The 17,186-nt window shown below is 43.6% G+C and overlaps 1 protein-coding gene across 2 annotated transcripts; it reads right to left on the bottom strand.

Moving 5' to 3' along the window:
- Positions 1 to 533: 533 nt before the first annotated feature.
- LOC100285244 (protein kinase-like) lies at positions 534 to 5,234 on the bottom strand. Of its 2 annotated transcripts, none has more exons than NM_001413657.1 (6): positions 4,956 to 5,234; positions 4,613 to 4,774; positions 3,163 to 4,483; positions 2,538 to 2,807; positions 1,496 to 1,651; positions 534 to 1,166 (listed from the first exon to the last, which is right to left on the bottom strand). In NM_001413657.1, exons 2-6 carry the CDS (start codon positions 4,621 to 4,623, stop codon positions 1,047 to 1,049), a joined length of 1,878 nt encoding a protein of 625 aa, NP_001400586.1. In that variant the 5' UTR covers positions 4,624 to 4,774; positions 4,956 to 5,234; the 3' UTR covers positions 534 to 1,046. The 2 variants fall into 2 exon arrangements, with proteins under 2 accessions (NP_001400586.1, NP_001151610.2); NM_001158138.2 differs by having other exon boundaries at positions 4,613 to 4,756.
- Between the last annotated feature and the right edge of the window lie 11,952 nt (positions 5,235 to 17,186).

Below are 17,186 nucleotides of genomic sequence, written 5' to 3'. Positions count from 1 at the left end.
ATCCCATGCCATGATGACGGAACGCCTGGTCAGGCGCGCCCAGCGAGGGGAACAGCCCAGGAGAGCTACATGGAACTCGTGGCATGTTCCGGCTCCTAGTAGGCATGGTGTGGCCGTGGCCTGCCGCCTCGCCATGACGGATAGGGTTGACATATATATGCGTGCACTGCATGGCCAGCTCGCCGAGGACGGACAGCTTGGTCAAGCCAGCCAGGGAGCGATGAGTGGTTGGTTTCCCGTGTTCGTGTGTCAGGCACGCACGCACCAGCATGGTTGCTTGCTTGACGCAGAAGCGGCGGCGGTGCACAACCGCAGCAGGTGGTGTGTCACGTACGGTTCCATTCCGTCCAGCCCCGACCTGATTGATATCTACTAGTCTACACTTGAATAGGCAGAAGCGTCGCTGTGAAGGGAAGAGCATTGACGAGAGCACGCTTCATGTTCCAAGTTAATTTATGACCTATAAAACGCTACAAACATATAAGGGTAACCACAATGTTGTTCAATATACCTCCCTACCAGCAAAATCATTCAAATTTCAGACATTCAGCATTGCTAATACATGTAAAACAAGAAAAAACTGGGAGCCTTTTCCTGGGAATAATTGTCAGTTGACAAGTGGATTCCTTCGAGATTAACAGTATCTCTGTCTGTACATAAGCAACTCTCCAGTCCACGGATACAATCTCTCCAGTTACAAAAAAGATCATCAGAACAGAACGCCTTTTGCTACATCATCTAAGAGCTATTGTCAAAAGTGTTGGTAGGAGGGGGGGGAAAAGGACCTAATTCTTTGGCCCTTCATCAAGAACATATAAGAAGACAGCCCAGAGCTGAGCAGCATAGTACTCTGGTAGCTTCTGAAAATTTTTACTGCAGTTATTACTTTATCATCAAGGCTGCTTTAGCAGCACAACGCCAGGACAGGTACAGAGAAACGAAACGTGAAATAACGTAGAAAAGAAGCCAGACGTGATGGTGAGAGAAGAGGATCCTCCAGTCGAACACAAACCAGATCAAAACTTTAGAAAGGATTGCGGACGACCCTAAGGCGCCATGAGCCCTTGGATAGTGTATTGAAGAGACTTCGCCCAATCTTCCTTAAAAAGTAAAGTTTGCAGAGTCTTCATAACATTATAATCTGGATCCAACTTACGTTGCCAGCCCTGTAATAAAATTGAAAAGAATTGAAGAACCACAAATGGAAAAAAAAGGAATGCCTACGAAAGGTATTATTGCAATTAAAGAGACAAATTTGTAATACACAAATAGCCAATTACATAAAGCAGTTTATATAGCCACTGTGGAATCCCATCTGCTTACAAATGAACGCATTATCTTAGATGGAAATTAGACAAACAAAAGAACTACAGGAGGAGCAACATGTGTGAGTCAAAATTTTAAAAACAATGTAGAGCCTATAACACTATCCAATCAAAAAGAGTAATATGAGAGTAAACTTTGGTGAAGTAAAAACAAGTGATGTAAGTTATACCTCAAGAACTAATGTAGTCACCATGACAGTACAAACATTGCCATCGATATTCACTTTATGACATCGAACTTGCTCAAGCAGTTGGTGCATACACTCAGCTGGGTGGATAGCATCACCTTCAGCAGTGCCCCAAAAAGAGAATGATCGTTCAACTTCCTGTAGCATAAATAAAGTTATGAATTCTCAATAATCACACTGATAAAAATAAATTAACACAGCTATCATTTGCAATTGCCATGTTCATTAAAAGAGAAGAGACCACTGATGAGGTTGCACAAAAATCTAACATTGAGTTCTGGTGCGTTGTAGTGCATCTAGGGTGTCATCTTTTACCATCAAATTTGGCCATCTAAATATGATATTTTACTGACAGACTATTAGTATAATTTCTGTGGCAGAATAAGGCCACATACCAGGCTGAATATGCATGGATCAGACAGTACCACGTGTCCACACAGCATCAGAAATCAATGAATCAGCTTCAAATTTTTATTATTATCCTAGAACCTCAGTCTTTATAACACCACCTTTGATAATACTCTTTTGTAATGAGACCAATCCCATTGCAGGAACAGATCAAGGAGACACCAAATGGGCAAATATACAATACAGCTAATGAGATTGGACCAAATGTTCGCCCATTAAATGACTCTGACCGCTGAACCTCTTTCGTAGCATTAATTAAAGAGATTGAGTGTGGATAAATTGGAGTTACATTGAGAACAGCAGTATTATCCAAAAATAAACATGTAACAAAACAGAGCGAGCACCAAAATTGGCACTCTCCTAACCCTAAACCAAGTCTCAGCAACCTATAAATTCAAAAAAATTGAGTACTCAAGAAAAAAATTGACATCTCCGGTTTCTGCTGGCAATCAATATTATGCAGATACATTTTGTGAAAATGAAGGTAAATGCTACAGGGCACCTATTACTGTAGCATAGCCTTCTTTATCATGGAAAGAGGGAGAGAAGTCTCGCCAATAAAATCCAAGCTTCTATAACCAACGAAAAGACTAGTTGTAAGGTAGCGATAAATTACCTCAATAAAAGCTTTTGGATTTGGACAATTCTGTTGTTTTGACAACTTTAGAGTACTTTCTGCAGCTGTACGACCATCTCGGCGAGCAACAGCCTTGAAGAACTCAAGTAAATTCACACGGTCATTACTTGAAAGTTCAGCAGTCATTCCTACATCCAGGAAGACTACATGTGGCCTTGACTTTTTAAGGGTGTTATTTGAGTTCTTTGGTTGTGCAACACGAACTAAAATATTTCCTGGGTGCATATCTGCATGGACGAAATTATCAACCTGTAAAAGAAGTAAAGAACACAAAATGACGAAAAATGTTATGTTATCTTCAAATACAAGCACTTAAATTAGTACCTATGAATAACTATGCTGCAAAGCCTGCAACAGGTATGTTTGCAACAGAAACTTTATCGGCAGGCTCACAATCTTTAGTCCAGAACTAGTAATATGGTAATATCTTATAGCAATTATTTTCCAGTACAAAGCAGCAAAAAGTACCATTTTGATGCATAAATAAAATATTGAAGACTCTACGATATTTACAGCATATAATCCAGATTTTGCATGGTACTAATTTCTTCAGTTGTTCAAATGGTAATCATGAATGAGGATGTTTATTCTAAAAATACATTACCAGTAGCATTTTCAAGAGCGCGTGAGTACCAATATGGGCCAGAGCACTTTTAATTCGATCATGTCCTTCAAGGTCATCAACATAGTGTGAAACACTCTCCCCATGCTCGTAAGTCTCAACTAAAACAGCAGGATGAACAAGTGGATAGAGAGGTCTTGGGAAAGATACATCCTTCCACCTTCGGAAGTTGTAGATAAACCGGCTCAGATGAGCAGCTTCCCTTGCAAGGTCAACTTGAGACATCATGAAGACAGCAAACTGTTGTACACTCTCATCTAGGCGCAACCAATTCAGCGTGGGGATATATCTAGATATTTTTGCTACGGCATTGATGATATTGAAATCTCTTCTTATTGAGTCCCCTACACCAGGATGCCTTACTTTTACTGCAACAGTTACACGCTTTGTCTGCCGATTAGGATACCGGAATCGTAGAACAGCCCGATGCACTTGAGCAACACTTCCAGATGCAACAGGGTCCTCTTCAAAATTTTCAAAAATGTCTGATAGCTTTCGACCAAAAGCTTTCTCAACAGTTTTCTTAGTATAGGTAAAGCTGTGAGCTGGTGCTTTTGTGTGCAGCTTTGACAATTCAGTACAAAGGTCACTTGGAAACAGATCAGGGCGTGTTGCAGCCCATTGGCCCCATTTGATAAACGCAGGACCTGCAAGCTCCAAAGTACGATGGACAAGTCGAAGCCATGTTTTCCTATACTTACTGCCAAGAGTCTCTGCAAATGGGGCCATCAGTATACTTGGAGTGAACAGCAATGCCAAATATATTGATCTGAAGATTATAATAACCAATTCTACTGCCGAATATATTAGAGAGGTAACGTAAATACGGCCATCCTGAGCTCTCTCACGTATTGGGTAGTATTCTCCATCTGCAGATGTCTTCTGAGCTAGCATTACCTCTCCCGCAATAAAAGCGACAAGGTAAGGGGCTATATTAGACCTACTCACAGCCAAGCCAATGGCACAAGCAACCTTACTAAAAATTGGAGATGCTTTTGGTGCACGAGAACCCAGTGCTACAAGTCGCTTCCAAGCAAGCTGACTCTGAAATGCATTCTGGCTACAAGATGAAAGAATTGAGAATTTCCTCACACCAGTGCTCCAATGTAAGCTATCATTTGCTCTTCCCAGCATGTAGGAGGTGTTTGGACCATTATGAACCTTCCCGTGCAAAAAGGCCCTGCTGGAATAACCCAAGCCGAATGCAAAGCTTGAAGCAATGTTTTGGCCACCAGCAGTATTGGGCTTTGAGGCAACCAAAAGGGTTTCAGCAAGTTTTCTGCTCTTCCCCAAGTGGGCAAACCTGGGAGTCACAGGAGGGCAATTTACACTTCAGCATTGGGCAAACTGCACCAGGGCATCACACTAACTAGCATAGAAATATAGAACGTCAAAACTCTATATTAGGATAATAAGAGCCGAATAATCTGACCTCGACATCATGGCGTTTCTCCCGTGGATGACGCGTCACGGCGGAATCACAGGGGTGGGCTTAGCGAGGGGCATAGGGCGTAAACTTCTGCGAGAAGAAGCTGCACCGGGACCTTAGAATCCCAAATTATATGGTGTATCGATCCTGCGTAGGAGGACGAGCCTGATCAGGCAAATGATATATGGATTAGATAAGCGCTGAACTAGCAGCAGAAAAATCCCCTACTAACTGATGCTGGCAATGTAATATTTTGATTAGAATGGAAAGAGCATTTAAAACACATCGCCGGATCGAATTCGCGCTCAGAAGAATCCACCCAAGCAAGCTAGGGTTCCTTACTAACCAGGGATCAATCAAGCCGTGGCGGATCTCCGCTCCACCCTCAATCCAACACCGGAAGGGGTGAGGGGAGGGAGGCCACGGAGGCTACGACCAAGAAGGAGGGGTTCCTCCGGTGCCGCCGTGTCGGGGTGCGATTGGCTGGCGTGCTCCGATGTGCCCGGAGGCTGGAGGAGGCGGCGGGTTCGGCGGCGCGCGGCTCGGGCGCTTGCGAAGCAGAGGACGACGTCACGACGCTGTGAGGTTGAAACAGAACTATGCGCCTGCCTTGAGGACTTGAGGTCTAGCGCGGGCCGGGCCAGCCCTGTGCTTATGCACTTCGCGTGGGCCGTTCGCGGCCGAGAACCAATCAGTCATATCGCCGCGTGTCGACCGTTCGAGTGAGCGGGCACCAATTGGCCGCGTTCCATGCAGCGCCCGAAGTGGACCATAAATGGGCCCATATCGGCCCATCCCAGTCTTATCTCGCACGGAAAAAAAGCTAATCCACGCGCCAAAGCAAAGCACCATCTCTACTAGAATTATTTTATACAGATAGTCCATTTATATTTATTACGTATCATCGTGGTAGACATCAGAAGACAATAAAAAGATGAAGTTTATGGATAGAGCGAGTGGCATAGTCTTGATGAATAACATACTCATCATAGATCATTGATTTGGACTTCCAACTCTCTCAAAATGAGTAACCAAGCACATAGAGAAACACACCACACAGATAGGGAACTATTTCTCGTATCTTTATTATGATGGAGTATAGTTGCTTTTATATAGATTATAATACCCTCAGGGGTAGTTTCAGTATTAACCCATAAAATCCCTTTATGTTATCTTCAGCAGATCCTTTATCTCATCCAATATTTCAAACTTCACTTTACAAACAATGTCATTTACAGTCTCTTGTCTCCTATTTTACACTACCTGTTGGAGACAGTCTTAGAGCTAGTTTGGAAATTCAAATCTCTCTCGAATCTGTGTCTTTTCACAGCTAGAGGAATGCCATGGCTGACATTTGAATAAGTCATTTAATTATTTGTGGTAGGTTTTCCCTTCCAGGGTTTTTCTTCCATTGCTTCTAAACTTGCCCTTATGGTTTCTCAAACTCCCCATGGCGAATACCGCAACTACTTATCCATCATCAAAGCTCCAAAAAAAACTTGGTGGAAAAAATGAGAAAAGAGAGCATTGTGTTACCCGGTGTATTGCACTTGTTGTCTCCATTTTAAAATACTAGTCGTTTTAACATTTTAATAAATTCATACAATACTTAATATATATGTTTTATATATGTCTAGATTCAATGCCATTTATTTGACTATAGACATGATATTCAAAGGCTAAGACGACTAATATTTTGATACCGAAGAAGTTATTTATCCTCGAGTGAATAAACATCAGTTCAATATTATTTCTGCACATGAGACGAATGATCTGTAAACACAAAGCAATGAGTGTATACTGATTCGCTATGATGATCAATATACAAAGATAAATAAAAAAACATTATAATAGTAGACCGAACCGCTTGAGTAGCATGTTCACCCACTGAAATCCTCTTGCGGATGCCCGAGATCTTGCTGAGTGATGCCTTATTACGAGATCTTGCTGAGTGACGCCTTATTATCATTGCATGTGCATTTCCTAACGACAACGTCTAATATGCAAGCAGATACTAGATGTAAGCATGCGATTAGATATTTTACTCTGTTTGATCTAAATCCAACGGTATGTCATATTTAGCACTTAAACCCTTCCACCATCATCTATTGTAGCTTTATAAAAAAAACCCTAACAAACCATAATTTTATCTGCCATTGAATTTAAATCTAATGGACAAAAAAGTCTGTTTGGACGCTTGCACCTAGTATGTGCTTGTATATTAGTCGTTGCCTTCTCTAATAGCATGTCTAGCTCTATAAAAAACTTAGGTCCTGTTTAGAACAATCCAATTTTTTTAAAAAAATCAGTTTTATTTTTTAGCTAGAAAAGGTCAGCTTCTTGGTTTTAAGAAACTGAAAATCCAATTTCTACAAACTGAAGCATGAACTGACATATTTGAAACCACCTCAATTTCTATAAACCAGTTTCTTAAAAACTGGGTAGTTCCAAACAGGCTCTTAGTCTTAGTTTATTACATATTTACATTTATGGGATACATACTTTCCATCAAAATAATGTGTACACAGATAATATGAATATGTGAGAAAAAAATCGAACAAAAGTGTGGAGCCTTGGGGCATTAGAAAATGTAAGGGGCTATTTGGGAGAGATCCACCTTCAGTGTCTCCAAAGAGAATCAGTCCTAAACAGGGGCGGACCTACAAAGGTCCAAGTGAGGGCCTAGGCCTCCGCTCATTTATCCTAATTTTTTACGGTGAAGTCTCCTGCTCAGCGTTGTTTAGATGTCCCTACTCTAGAATTTTGGTGCCTATTTTTACAAGTATACACCGACTCTCATCTTGTTATGGGTCCGCCCCTTCCAAGCAGTGAAGCCATCTAAATGCTAACTAATTCAGGTAGGGGTTAGGAGTAAATCACTTCTCTATTTACAATAGGAGTTAAAAAGCTCGGACTACAGTGCACGAAAAAATTGCATATACCACTTTGGTCGTACCCTTAATTTTGAAACTAAGAGGAGCAATTTGTGTTGTATGCTATTTGGTGGATAATTATGTGGTGGTTTGTAGTCTTATTTTTTCTTTTTTTACAGGATGTGTATAACATCTTTCATGAAGCAAATGCAAATCTCTTGTTAACCCATATTTTACTTAACGTCGCACAGCTCGAAATAATTATAACTTGATATTCTAACTTTAGCAAGCATAACTGAGAGCACCTAGAGGGGGGTGAATAGGTGATCCTGTGACACTTGAAAACTTAAGCCACAAAAACTTGGTTAATTGTTAGCACAGTAATTGCCAAGTGGCTAGAGAGGAGTCAAAACACAATAACCACAAGAAATCAAACACAGAGATGGCACGGTGGTTATCCCGTGGTTCGGCCAAGTACAAAACTTGCCTACTCCACGTTGTGGCGTCCCAACGGACGAGAGTTGCACTCAACTCCTCTCAAGTGATCCAATGATCAACTTGAATACCACTGTGTTCTTCTTTACTTTGATCTTTTCCCGTTTGCGAGGAATCTCCACAACTTGGAGTCTCTCGCCCTTACAATTGAATTTCACTAAGAAGTACGGAGTAAGGGAGGGAAGCAACACACACAAATCCACAGCAAAATGCGCACACACACGGCCAAGAATCGAGCTCAAAAGACTATCTCAAAGTTCTCACTAGAACGGAGCTCGAATCACTGAGAATGACAAACAAATGCGCAAAGACTGAGTGTGGATGATCAAGAATGCTCTAAGGTTGCTTGGTGTTCTCCTCCATGCGCCTAGGGGTCCCTTTTATAGCCCCAAGGCAGCTAGGAGCCGTTGAGAGCAAATCTGGGAGGCCAATCTTGCCTTCTGTCGTCGGGTGCACCGGACAGTCCGGTGCACACCGGACACTGTCCGGTGCCCGATTTCCTTCCTAAAAGAGCACTGCCGACCGTTGCAGATCTGGGAGCCGTTGGCGCACCGGACATGTCCGGTGCACACCGGACAGTCCGGTGCCCCCTTCCGACCGTTGGCCCGGCCACGTGTCGCGCGCAGATTCCGCGGCCGACCGTTGGCCCGACCGACCGTTGGCTCACCGGACAGTCCGGTGCACACCGGACAGTCCGGTGAATTTTAGCCGTACGCCGTCGGTGAATTTCCGAGAGCCTGGCGCACCGGACACTGTCCGGTGCCCCACCGGACAGTCAGGTGTGCCAGACTGAGCTGAGTCTTGGCTGTACACAGCCAAGCCTTTTTCACCTCTTCTCTTTTCTTCTTCTTTCTGTTTCTAACACTTAGACAAATTTATTAGTACACAAAACCAATGTACTAAGGCTTAGAAACATACCTTTACTCTTGATTTGCACTTTGTTCATCCATGAGCATAAATTCACATTTAAGCACTTGTGGTTGCACTTAATCACCAAAATACTTAGAAATGACTCAAGGGCACATTTCCCTTTCAATCTCCCCCTTTTTGGTGATTTATGCCAACACAACATAAAGCAACTAGAACAAGTGCAAAATCACTTCAAATAAAACTCAAATTTATTTTGATTCAATTTTGGCTTATATGGATCATCCTTCGCCACCACTTGGTTTGTTTTTGCAAATCAAACTCAAATCTCTATCTCTAAGTCAAACACACATGTTGAAGCATAAAGAGAGTCATTCCAAAAGAGATTGATCAAAGATTTCAAAAACTCCCCCTATTTCCCATAATCAACACTTCTCCCCACAAGAGGCCAACTTTTGACAAAAGAGACAATGCAAGAGTTTTGACAAACAAACCAAAAACTCTATTCTATTATTTTCAAGGTTTCTCAAGTGGTAGCTGATCCATTTATCGCTTTGGCCTTTATTTTCTCCCCCTTTGGCATCAAGCACCAAAACGGGATCAATCTTGGCCCTTTAACCCCATTGCCTCACCAAAATCTTCAATTAAGAGCAAATAGGCAATAAGAGTTAAAAGATGAACTTGGAAAAGTTACTCTTTTCATCAGAGTGCAGTGGAAGTCTTGTATGGTCCAAGTCCACCTTTTCCTTTCAATCCTCCTTTGAGGCTAAAACAACCAAACTCAAGCATATGGTTAGTCTCAAAGGGTCAAGTTGTAGTAGAACTCCCCCTAAATATGTGCATCACTTACACAAGGACTTGTGAGGACCGGGGAATGTTTGTACAACTTGAGCACCACAATAAGCAACAAAATGCAGAATGAACATGATCAAAGGCATAAACACATGTATGCTACAATTCAATCCAAGTTCCGCGAATCTAAGACATTTAGCTCACTACGCAACCTGCAAAAGGTCTTCTCATCTAGAGGCTTGGTAAAGATATCGGCTAGCTGGTTCTCGGTGCTAACATGAAACACTTCGATATCTCCCTTTTGCTGGTGGTCTCTCAAAAAGTGATGTCGGATGTCAATGTGCTTTGTGCGGCTGTGTTCAACAGGATTTTCCGCCATGCGGATAGCACTCTCATTATCACATAGGAGTGAGACTTTGCTCAGATTGTAGCCAAAGTCTCGGAGGGTTTGCCTCATCCAAAGTAGTTGCGCGCAACACTGTCCTGCGGCAACATACTCGGCCTCAGCGGTGGATAGGGCAACGGAAGTTTGTTTCTTAGAGTTCCACGACACCAGGGACCTTCCTAAGAATTGGCACGTCCCTGATGTACTATTTCTATCGACCTTACATCCAGCATAGTCGGAATCTGAGTATCCAACCAAGTCAAAGGTAGACCCCTTTGGATACCAGAGCCCGAAGCAAGGCGTAGCAACCAAATATCTAAGAATTCGCTTCACGGCCACTAAGTGACACTCCTTAGGATCGGATTGAAATCTAGCACACATGCATACGCTAAGCATAATATCCGGTCTACTAGCACATAAATAAAGTAAAGACCCTATCATTGACCGGTATGCTTTTTGATCAACGGACTTACCTCCTTTGTTGAGGTCGGTGTGTCCGTCGGTCCCCATCGGAGTCTTTGCGGGCTTGGCGTCCTTCATCCCAAACCGCTTCAGCAAGTCTTGCGTGTACTTTGTTTGGGAGATGAAGGTGCCGTCCTTGAGTTGCTTCACTTGAAACCCAAGGAAGTAGTTCAACTCGCCCATCATCGACATCTCGAATTTCTGCGTCATTACCCTGCTAAACTCTTCACAAGACTTTTGGTTAGTAGAACCAAATATTATGTCATCGACATAAATTTGGCACACAAACAAATCACCATCACATGTCTTTGTAAAAAGAGTTGGATCGGCTTTCCCAACCTTGAAAGCATTAGCAATTAAAAAGTCTCTAAGGCATTCATACCATGCTCTTGGGGCTTGCTTAAGTCCATAGAGCGCCTTAGAGAGCTTACACACGTGGTCGGGGTACCGTTCATCCTCGAAGCCAGGGGGTTGCTCCACGTACACCTCCTCCTTGATTGGCCCATTGAGGAAAGCGCTCTTCACATCCATTTGGTACAACCTGAAAGAATGGTGAGCGACATATGCTAGCAAGATACGAATTGATTCTAGCCTAGCCACAGGAGCAAATGTCTCCTCAAAGTCCAAACCTGCGACTTGGGCATAACCTTTTGCCACAAGTCGAGCCTTATTCCTCGTCACCACCCCGTGCTCGTCCTGTTTGTTGCGGAACACCCACTTGGTTCCCACAACATTTTGCTTGGGACGAGGCACCAGTGTCCAAACTTCATTGCGCTTGAAGTTGTTGAGTTCCTCCTGCATGGCCAATACCCAATCCGGATCTAGCAAGGCCTCCTCTACCCTGAAAGGCTCAATAGAAGAGACAAAAGAGTAATGCTCACAAAAATTAACTAATCGAGATCGAGTAGTTACTCCCTTGCTAATGTCACCCAAAATTTGGTCGACGGGATGATCCCTTTGAATCACCGCTCGAACTTGGGTTGGAGGTGCCGGTTGCGCTTCTTCCTCCATCACGTGATCATCTTGTGCTCCCCCTTGATCACACGCCTCCTTTTGATGAACCTGTTCATCGTCTTGAGTTGGGGGATGCACCGTTGTTGAGGAAGAAGGTTGATCTTGTTCATCTTGTTCCTGTGGCCGCACTTCTCCAATCGCCATGGTTCGTATAGCGGCCGTCGGAACATCTTCTTCATCTACATCATCACAATCAACAACTTGCTCTCTTGGAGAGCCATTAGTCTCATCAAATACAACGTCGCTAGAGACTTCAACCAAACCCGATGATTTGTTGAAGACTCTATACGCCTTTGTATTTGAGTCATAACCTAACAAAAACCCTTCTACAGCTTTGGGAGCAAATTTAGAATTTCTACCCTTCTTCACTAGAATGTAGCACCTGCTCCCAAATACACGAAAGTAAGATACATTGGGTTTGTTACCGGTTAGTAGCTCATACGAAGTCTTCTTGAGGAGGCGATGAAGGTAGACCCTGTTGATGGCGTGGCAAGCCGTGTTCACGGCTTCCGACCAAAAACGCTCGGGGGTCTTGAATTCTCCAAGCATCGTCCTTGCCATATCGATTAGCGTCCTGTTCTTCCTCTCTACCACACCATTTTGCTGTGGTGTGTAGGGAGCGGAGAACTCGTGCTTGATCCCTTCCTCCTCAAGGAACTCCTCCACTTGAAGGTTCTTGAACTCGGACCCGTTGTCGCTCCTTATCTTCTTCACCTTGAGCTCAAACTCATTTTGAGCTCTCCTGAGGAAGCGCTTGAGGGTCCCTTGGGTTTCAGACTTATCCTGCAAAAAGAACATCCAAGTGAAGCGGGAAAAGTCATCAACAATAACTAAACCATACTTACTTCCTCCTATGCTTAGATAGGCGACGGGTCCGAAAAGGTCCATATGCAGCAGCTCCAGAGGTCTTGAGGTGGTCATCACATTCTTGCTGTGATGTGCTCCTCCCACTTGTTTACCTGCTTGACAAGCTGCACAAGGTCTATCTTTTTCGAATTGCACGTTAGTCAAACCTATCACGTGTTCTCCCTTTAGAAGCTTGTGAAGGTTCTTCATCCCCACATGTGCTAAGCGGCGATGCCACAGCCAGCCCATGCTAGTCTTAGCTATTAAGCATGCATCTAGACCGGCCTCTTCTTTTGCAAAATCAACTAAATAAAGTTTGCCGTCTAATACACCCTTAAAAGCTAGTGAACCATCACTTCTTCTAAAAACAGACACATCTACATTTGTAAATAGACAGTTATATCCCATATTGCATAATTGACTAACTGATAGCAAATTATATCCAAGAGACTCAACTAAAAACACATTGGAGATAGAGTGCTCATTAGAAATTGCAATTTTACCTAACCCTTTTACCTTGCCTTGATTCCCATCACCGAATATAATTGAATCTTGGGAATCCTTATTCTTGACGTAGGAGGTGAACATCTTCTTCTCCCCCGTCATATGGTTTGTGCATCCGCTGTCGATAATCCAGCTTGAACCCCCGGATGCATAAACCTGCAAGGCAAATTTAGGCTTGGGTCTTAGGTACCCAACTCATGTTGGGTCCTACAAGGTTAGTGCAAATATCCTTAGGGACCCAAATGCAAGTTTTGTCTCCCTTGCATTTTGCCCCTAACTTCCTAGCAACTATTTTCCTATCCTTTCTACAAATAGCAAAGGAAGCATTTAAAGCATGATAAATTGTAGAGGGTTCATTCATTACTTTCCTTGGAACATTAACAACATTTCTCCTAGGCATATTATGAACAACATTTCTCCTACCAACATTTCTATCATGCACATAAGAAGAACTAGAAGCAAACATGTCATGAGAATCAAAAGCATCATATGTGTTACATCTCCTATAAGCATTTCTAGATTGTCTCCTATCATGGTACATAAAGGCATGGTTCTTTTGCACACTACTAGCCATAGGGGCCTTCCCTTTCTCCATGGCGGAGATGGGAGCCTTATGGCTTGTCAAGTTCTTGGCTTCCTTCTTGTAGCCAAGTCCATCCTTAATTGAGGGGTGTCTACCAATTGTGTAGGCATCCCTTGCAAATTTTAGCTTATCAAAATTACTCTTGCTAGTCTTAAGTTGAGCATTAAGACTAGCCAATTCATCATTAAGTTTGGAAATTGAAACTAGGTGTTCACTACAAGCATCAATGTCAAAATCTTTACACCTATTGCAAGTTTCAACAATTTCTACACAAGATGTTGATTTACTAGCTATTTCTAACTTAGCATTCAAATCATCATTAACACTTTTTAATTTAGAGATGGATTCATGACAAGTAGATAATTCACTAGAGAGCATTTCATTCCTTTTAATTTCTAGAGCAAGAGAATTTTGTGCACTAACAAATTTATCATGCTCCTCATATAAAAGATCCTCTTGTTTTTCTAGTAATCTATTCTTGTCATTCAAAGCATCAATCAACTCATTAATCTTATTAATTTTAGATCTATCTAATCCCTTGAATAAGCATGAGTAATCTATCTCATCATCATCACTAGACTCATCCTCACTTGAAGAAGCATAAGTACTAGTATCATGAGTGCTTACTTTCTTCTCCCTTGCCATGAGGCAAGTGTGACGCTCGTTGGGGAAGAGGGATGACTTATTGAAGGCGGTGGCGGCGAGTCCTTCATTGTCGGAGTCGGAGGAGGAGCAATCCGAATCCCACTCCTTTCCGATATGTGCCTCGCCCTTGGCCTTCTTGTAATGCTTCTTCTTCTCCCTTTTGTTCCCCTTTTCCTGGTCACTTTCATTATCGGGACAGTTAGCAATAAAATGACCAATCTTACCACATTTGAAGCACGAGCGCTTCTCCTTTGTCTTGGTCTTGCTTGGTTGTCCCTTGCGACCTTTAAGCGCCGTCTTGAAGCGCTTAATGATGAGGGTCATCTCCTCATTATTTAGCCCGGCCGCCTCAACTTGCGCCACCTTGCTCGGTAGCGCCTCCTTGCTCCTCGTTGCCTTGAGAGCAATGGGTTGAGGCTCATGAATAGGACCGTTCAACGCGTCGTCCACATATCTTGCCTCCTTGATCATCATTCGCCCGCTTACGAACTTCCCCAGAACTTCTTCGGGCGACATCTTGGTGTACCTAGGATTTTCACGAATATTGTTCACCAAATGAGGATCAAGAACGGTAAAGGACCTTAGCATTAGGCGGACGACGTCGTGATCCGTCCATCGCGTGCTTCCGTAGCTCCTTATTTTGTTGATAAGGGTCTTGAGCCGGTTGTATGTTTGAGTTGGCTCCTCGCCCCTTATCATTGCGAACCGTCCAAGCTCGCCCTCCACCAACTCCATCTTGGTGAGCAAGGTGACATCATTCCCCTCATGAGAGATCTTGAGGGTGTCCCAGATCTGCTTGGCATTGTCCAAGCCGCTCACCTTATGGTACTCGTCCCTGCACAAGGAGGCTAGCAACACAGTAGTAGCTTGTGCATTTTTATGAATCTGTTCATTAATAAACATGGGACTATCCGTACTATCAAAGTGCATTCCACTTTCTACAATCTCCCATATGCTAGGATGGAGAGAGAACAAGTGACTACGCATTTTGTGACTCCAAAATCCGTAGTCCTCTCCATCAAAATGAGGAGGTTTACCAAGTGGAATAGATAATAAATGAGCATTAGTACTTTGAGGAATACGAGAGTAATCAAAAGAAAAGTTTGAATTGACCGGTTTCTTTCTCTCGTATTCGTTGTGGTCGTCGTCCTTTTGGGAGGAAGTAGACTCATCGCTGTCGTAGTAGACGATCTCCTTGATGCGTCTTGTCTTCTTCTTCTTCCCATCTTTGCGTCTGTGGCCCGAGCCCGAGTCGTTGGACTTGTCATCCCTTGGCTCGTTGACGAAGGACTCCTTCTCCTTGTCGTTGATCACGATTCCCTTCCCTTTAGGATCCATCTCTTCGGGCGGTTAGTCCCTTTGTGAAGAGAACGACTTTGATACCAATTGAGAGCACCTAGAGGGGGGTGAATATGTGATCCTGTGACACTTGAAAACTTAAGCCACAAAAACTTGGTTAATTGTTAGCACAGTAATTGCCAAGTGGCTAGAGAGGAGTCAAAACACAATAACCACAAGAAATCAAACACAGAGATGGCACGGTGGTTATCCCGTGGTTCGGCCAAGTACAAAACTTGCCTACTCCACGTTGTGGCGTCCCAACGGACGAGAGTTGCACTCAACTCCTCTCAAGTGATCCAATGATCAACTTGAATACCATTGTGTTCTTCTTTACTTTGATCTTTTCCCGTTTGCGAGGAATCTCCACAACTTGGAGTCTCTCGCCCTTACAATTGAATTTCACTAAGAAGTACGGAGTAAGGGAGGGAAGCAACACACACAAATCCACAGCAAAATGCGCACACACACGGCCAAGAATCGAGCTCAAAAGACTATCTCAAAGTTCTCACTAGAACGGAGCTCGAATCACTGAGAATGACAAACAAATGCGCAAAGACTGAGTGTGGATGATCAAGAATGCTCTAAGGTTGCTTGGTGTTCTCCTCCATGCGCCTAGGGGTCCCTTTTATAGCCCCAAGGCAGCTAGGAGCCGTTGAGAGCAAATCTGGGAGGCCAATCTTGCCTTCTGTCGTCGGGTGCACCGGACAGTCCGGTGCACACCGGACACTGTCCGGTGCCCGATTTCCTTCCTAAAAGAGCACTGCCGACCGTTGCAGATCTGGGAGCTGTTGGCGCACCGGACATGTCCGGTGCACACCGGACAGTCCGGTGCCCCCTTCCGACCGTTGGCCCGGCCACGTGTCGCGCGCAGATTCCGCGGCCGACCGTTGGCTCACCGGACAGTCCGGTGCACACCGGACAGTCCGGTGAATTTTAGCCGTACGCCGTCGGCGAATTTCCGAGAGCCTGGCGCACCGGACACTGTCCGGTGCCCCACCGGACAGTCCGGTGTGCCAGACTGAGCTGAGTCTTGGCTGTACACAGCCAAGCCTTTTTCACCTCTTCTCTTTTCTTCTTCTTTCTGTTTCTAACACTTAGACAAATTTATTAGTACACAAAACCAATGTACTAAGGCTTAGAAACATACCTTTACTCTTGATTTGCACTTTGTTCATCCATGAGCATAAATTCACATTTAAGCACTTGTGTTGGCACTTAATCACCAAAATACTTAGAAATGACCCAAGGGCACATTTCCCTTTCAATAACCTTTGCAAAACAGGGTGGCCAAGTTAAATATATATAAAAGTACGCTGAATAGGAAGACGATTATGTTGCATATCCCATGATATGTCAATTGTGTCTTGACAAGGCAATTATGAATCAGTTCATCAGATGAAGCATAATTGATCGAACACAATGCTATCATGGTCAGAGTGTGAAATTGTGGTTCTTGTTCGTGGAAGTGTGGGGATGGACAAGAAGCAAGAGCCGCCAAAACGAACATGAATGTCTCAACTAATGAAACTGCAAAGGTACTACATGGTGAAAGGAAGCAATGGTGCTTCATATGATTTTCGACCAAGAAGTGTGCAAGAATGAAGCCGAACACATTGCGGTCAAGAGGCGACGACGGCTTCATGGCCAAATCAGATGAATCAAGAGGCTTGCGGGTTCACGACTAACAAGGCAGTGGTGGATTCATGGGAAAATTCATGTTCGCGAAAGGAAGCAAGAGCCGCCAAAACGAACTGAATTCATTTATTTTTC

The sequence above is a fragment of the Zea mays genome, chromosome 2 (genome assembly GCF_902167145.1).
Source record: "Zea mays cultivar B73 chromosome 2, Zm-B73-REFERENCE-NAM-5.0, whole genome shotgun sequence".
Taxonomy (NCBI): Eukaryota; Viridiplantae; Streptophyta; class Magnoliopsida; order Poales; family Poaceae; genus Zea; species Zea mays.
Note: the sequence above shows the minus strand (reverse complement) of the source record. Positions and strands in the feature narration are given on the sequence as shown.

What these genes read in the sequence shown, in the direction of transcription:
- LOC100285244 (NM_001413657.1), bottom strand. An exon ending in ATCCAAAAGCTTTTATTGAG is followed by an intron (nt 1,652 to 2,537) that starts GTAATTTATCGC and finishes TTTATGCTACAG; the next exon opens with GAAGTTGAACGATCATTCTC. An exon ending in TGACTACATTAGTTCTTGAG is followed by an intron (nt 1,167 to 1,495) that starts GTATAACTTACA and finishes ATTTTATTACAG; the next exon opens with GGCTGGCAACGTAAGTTGGA.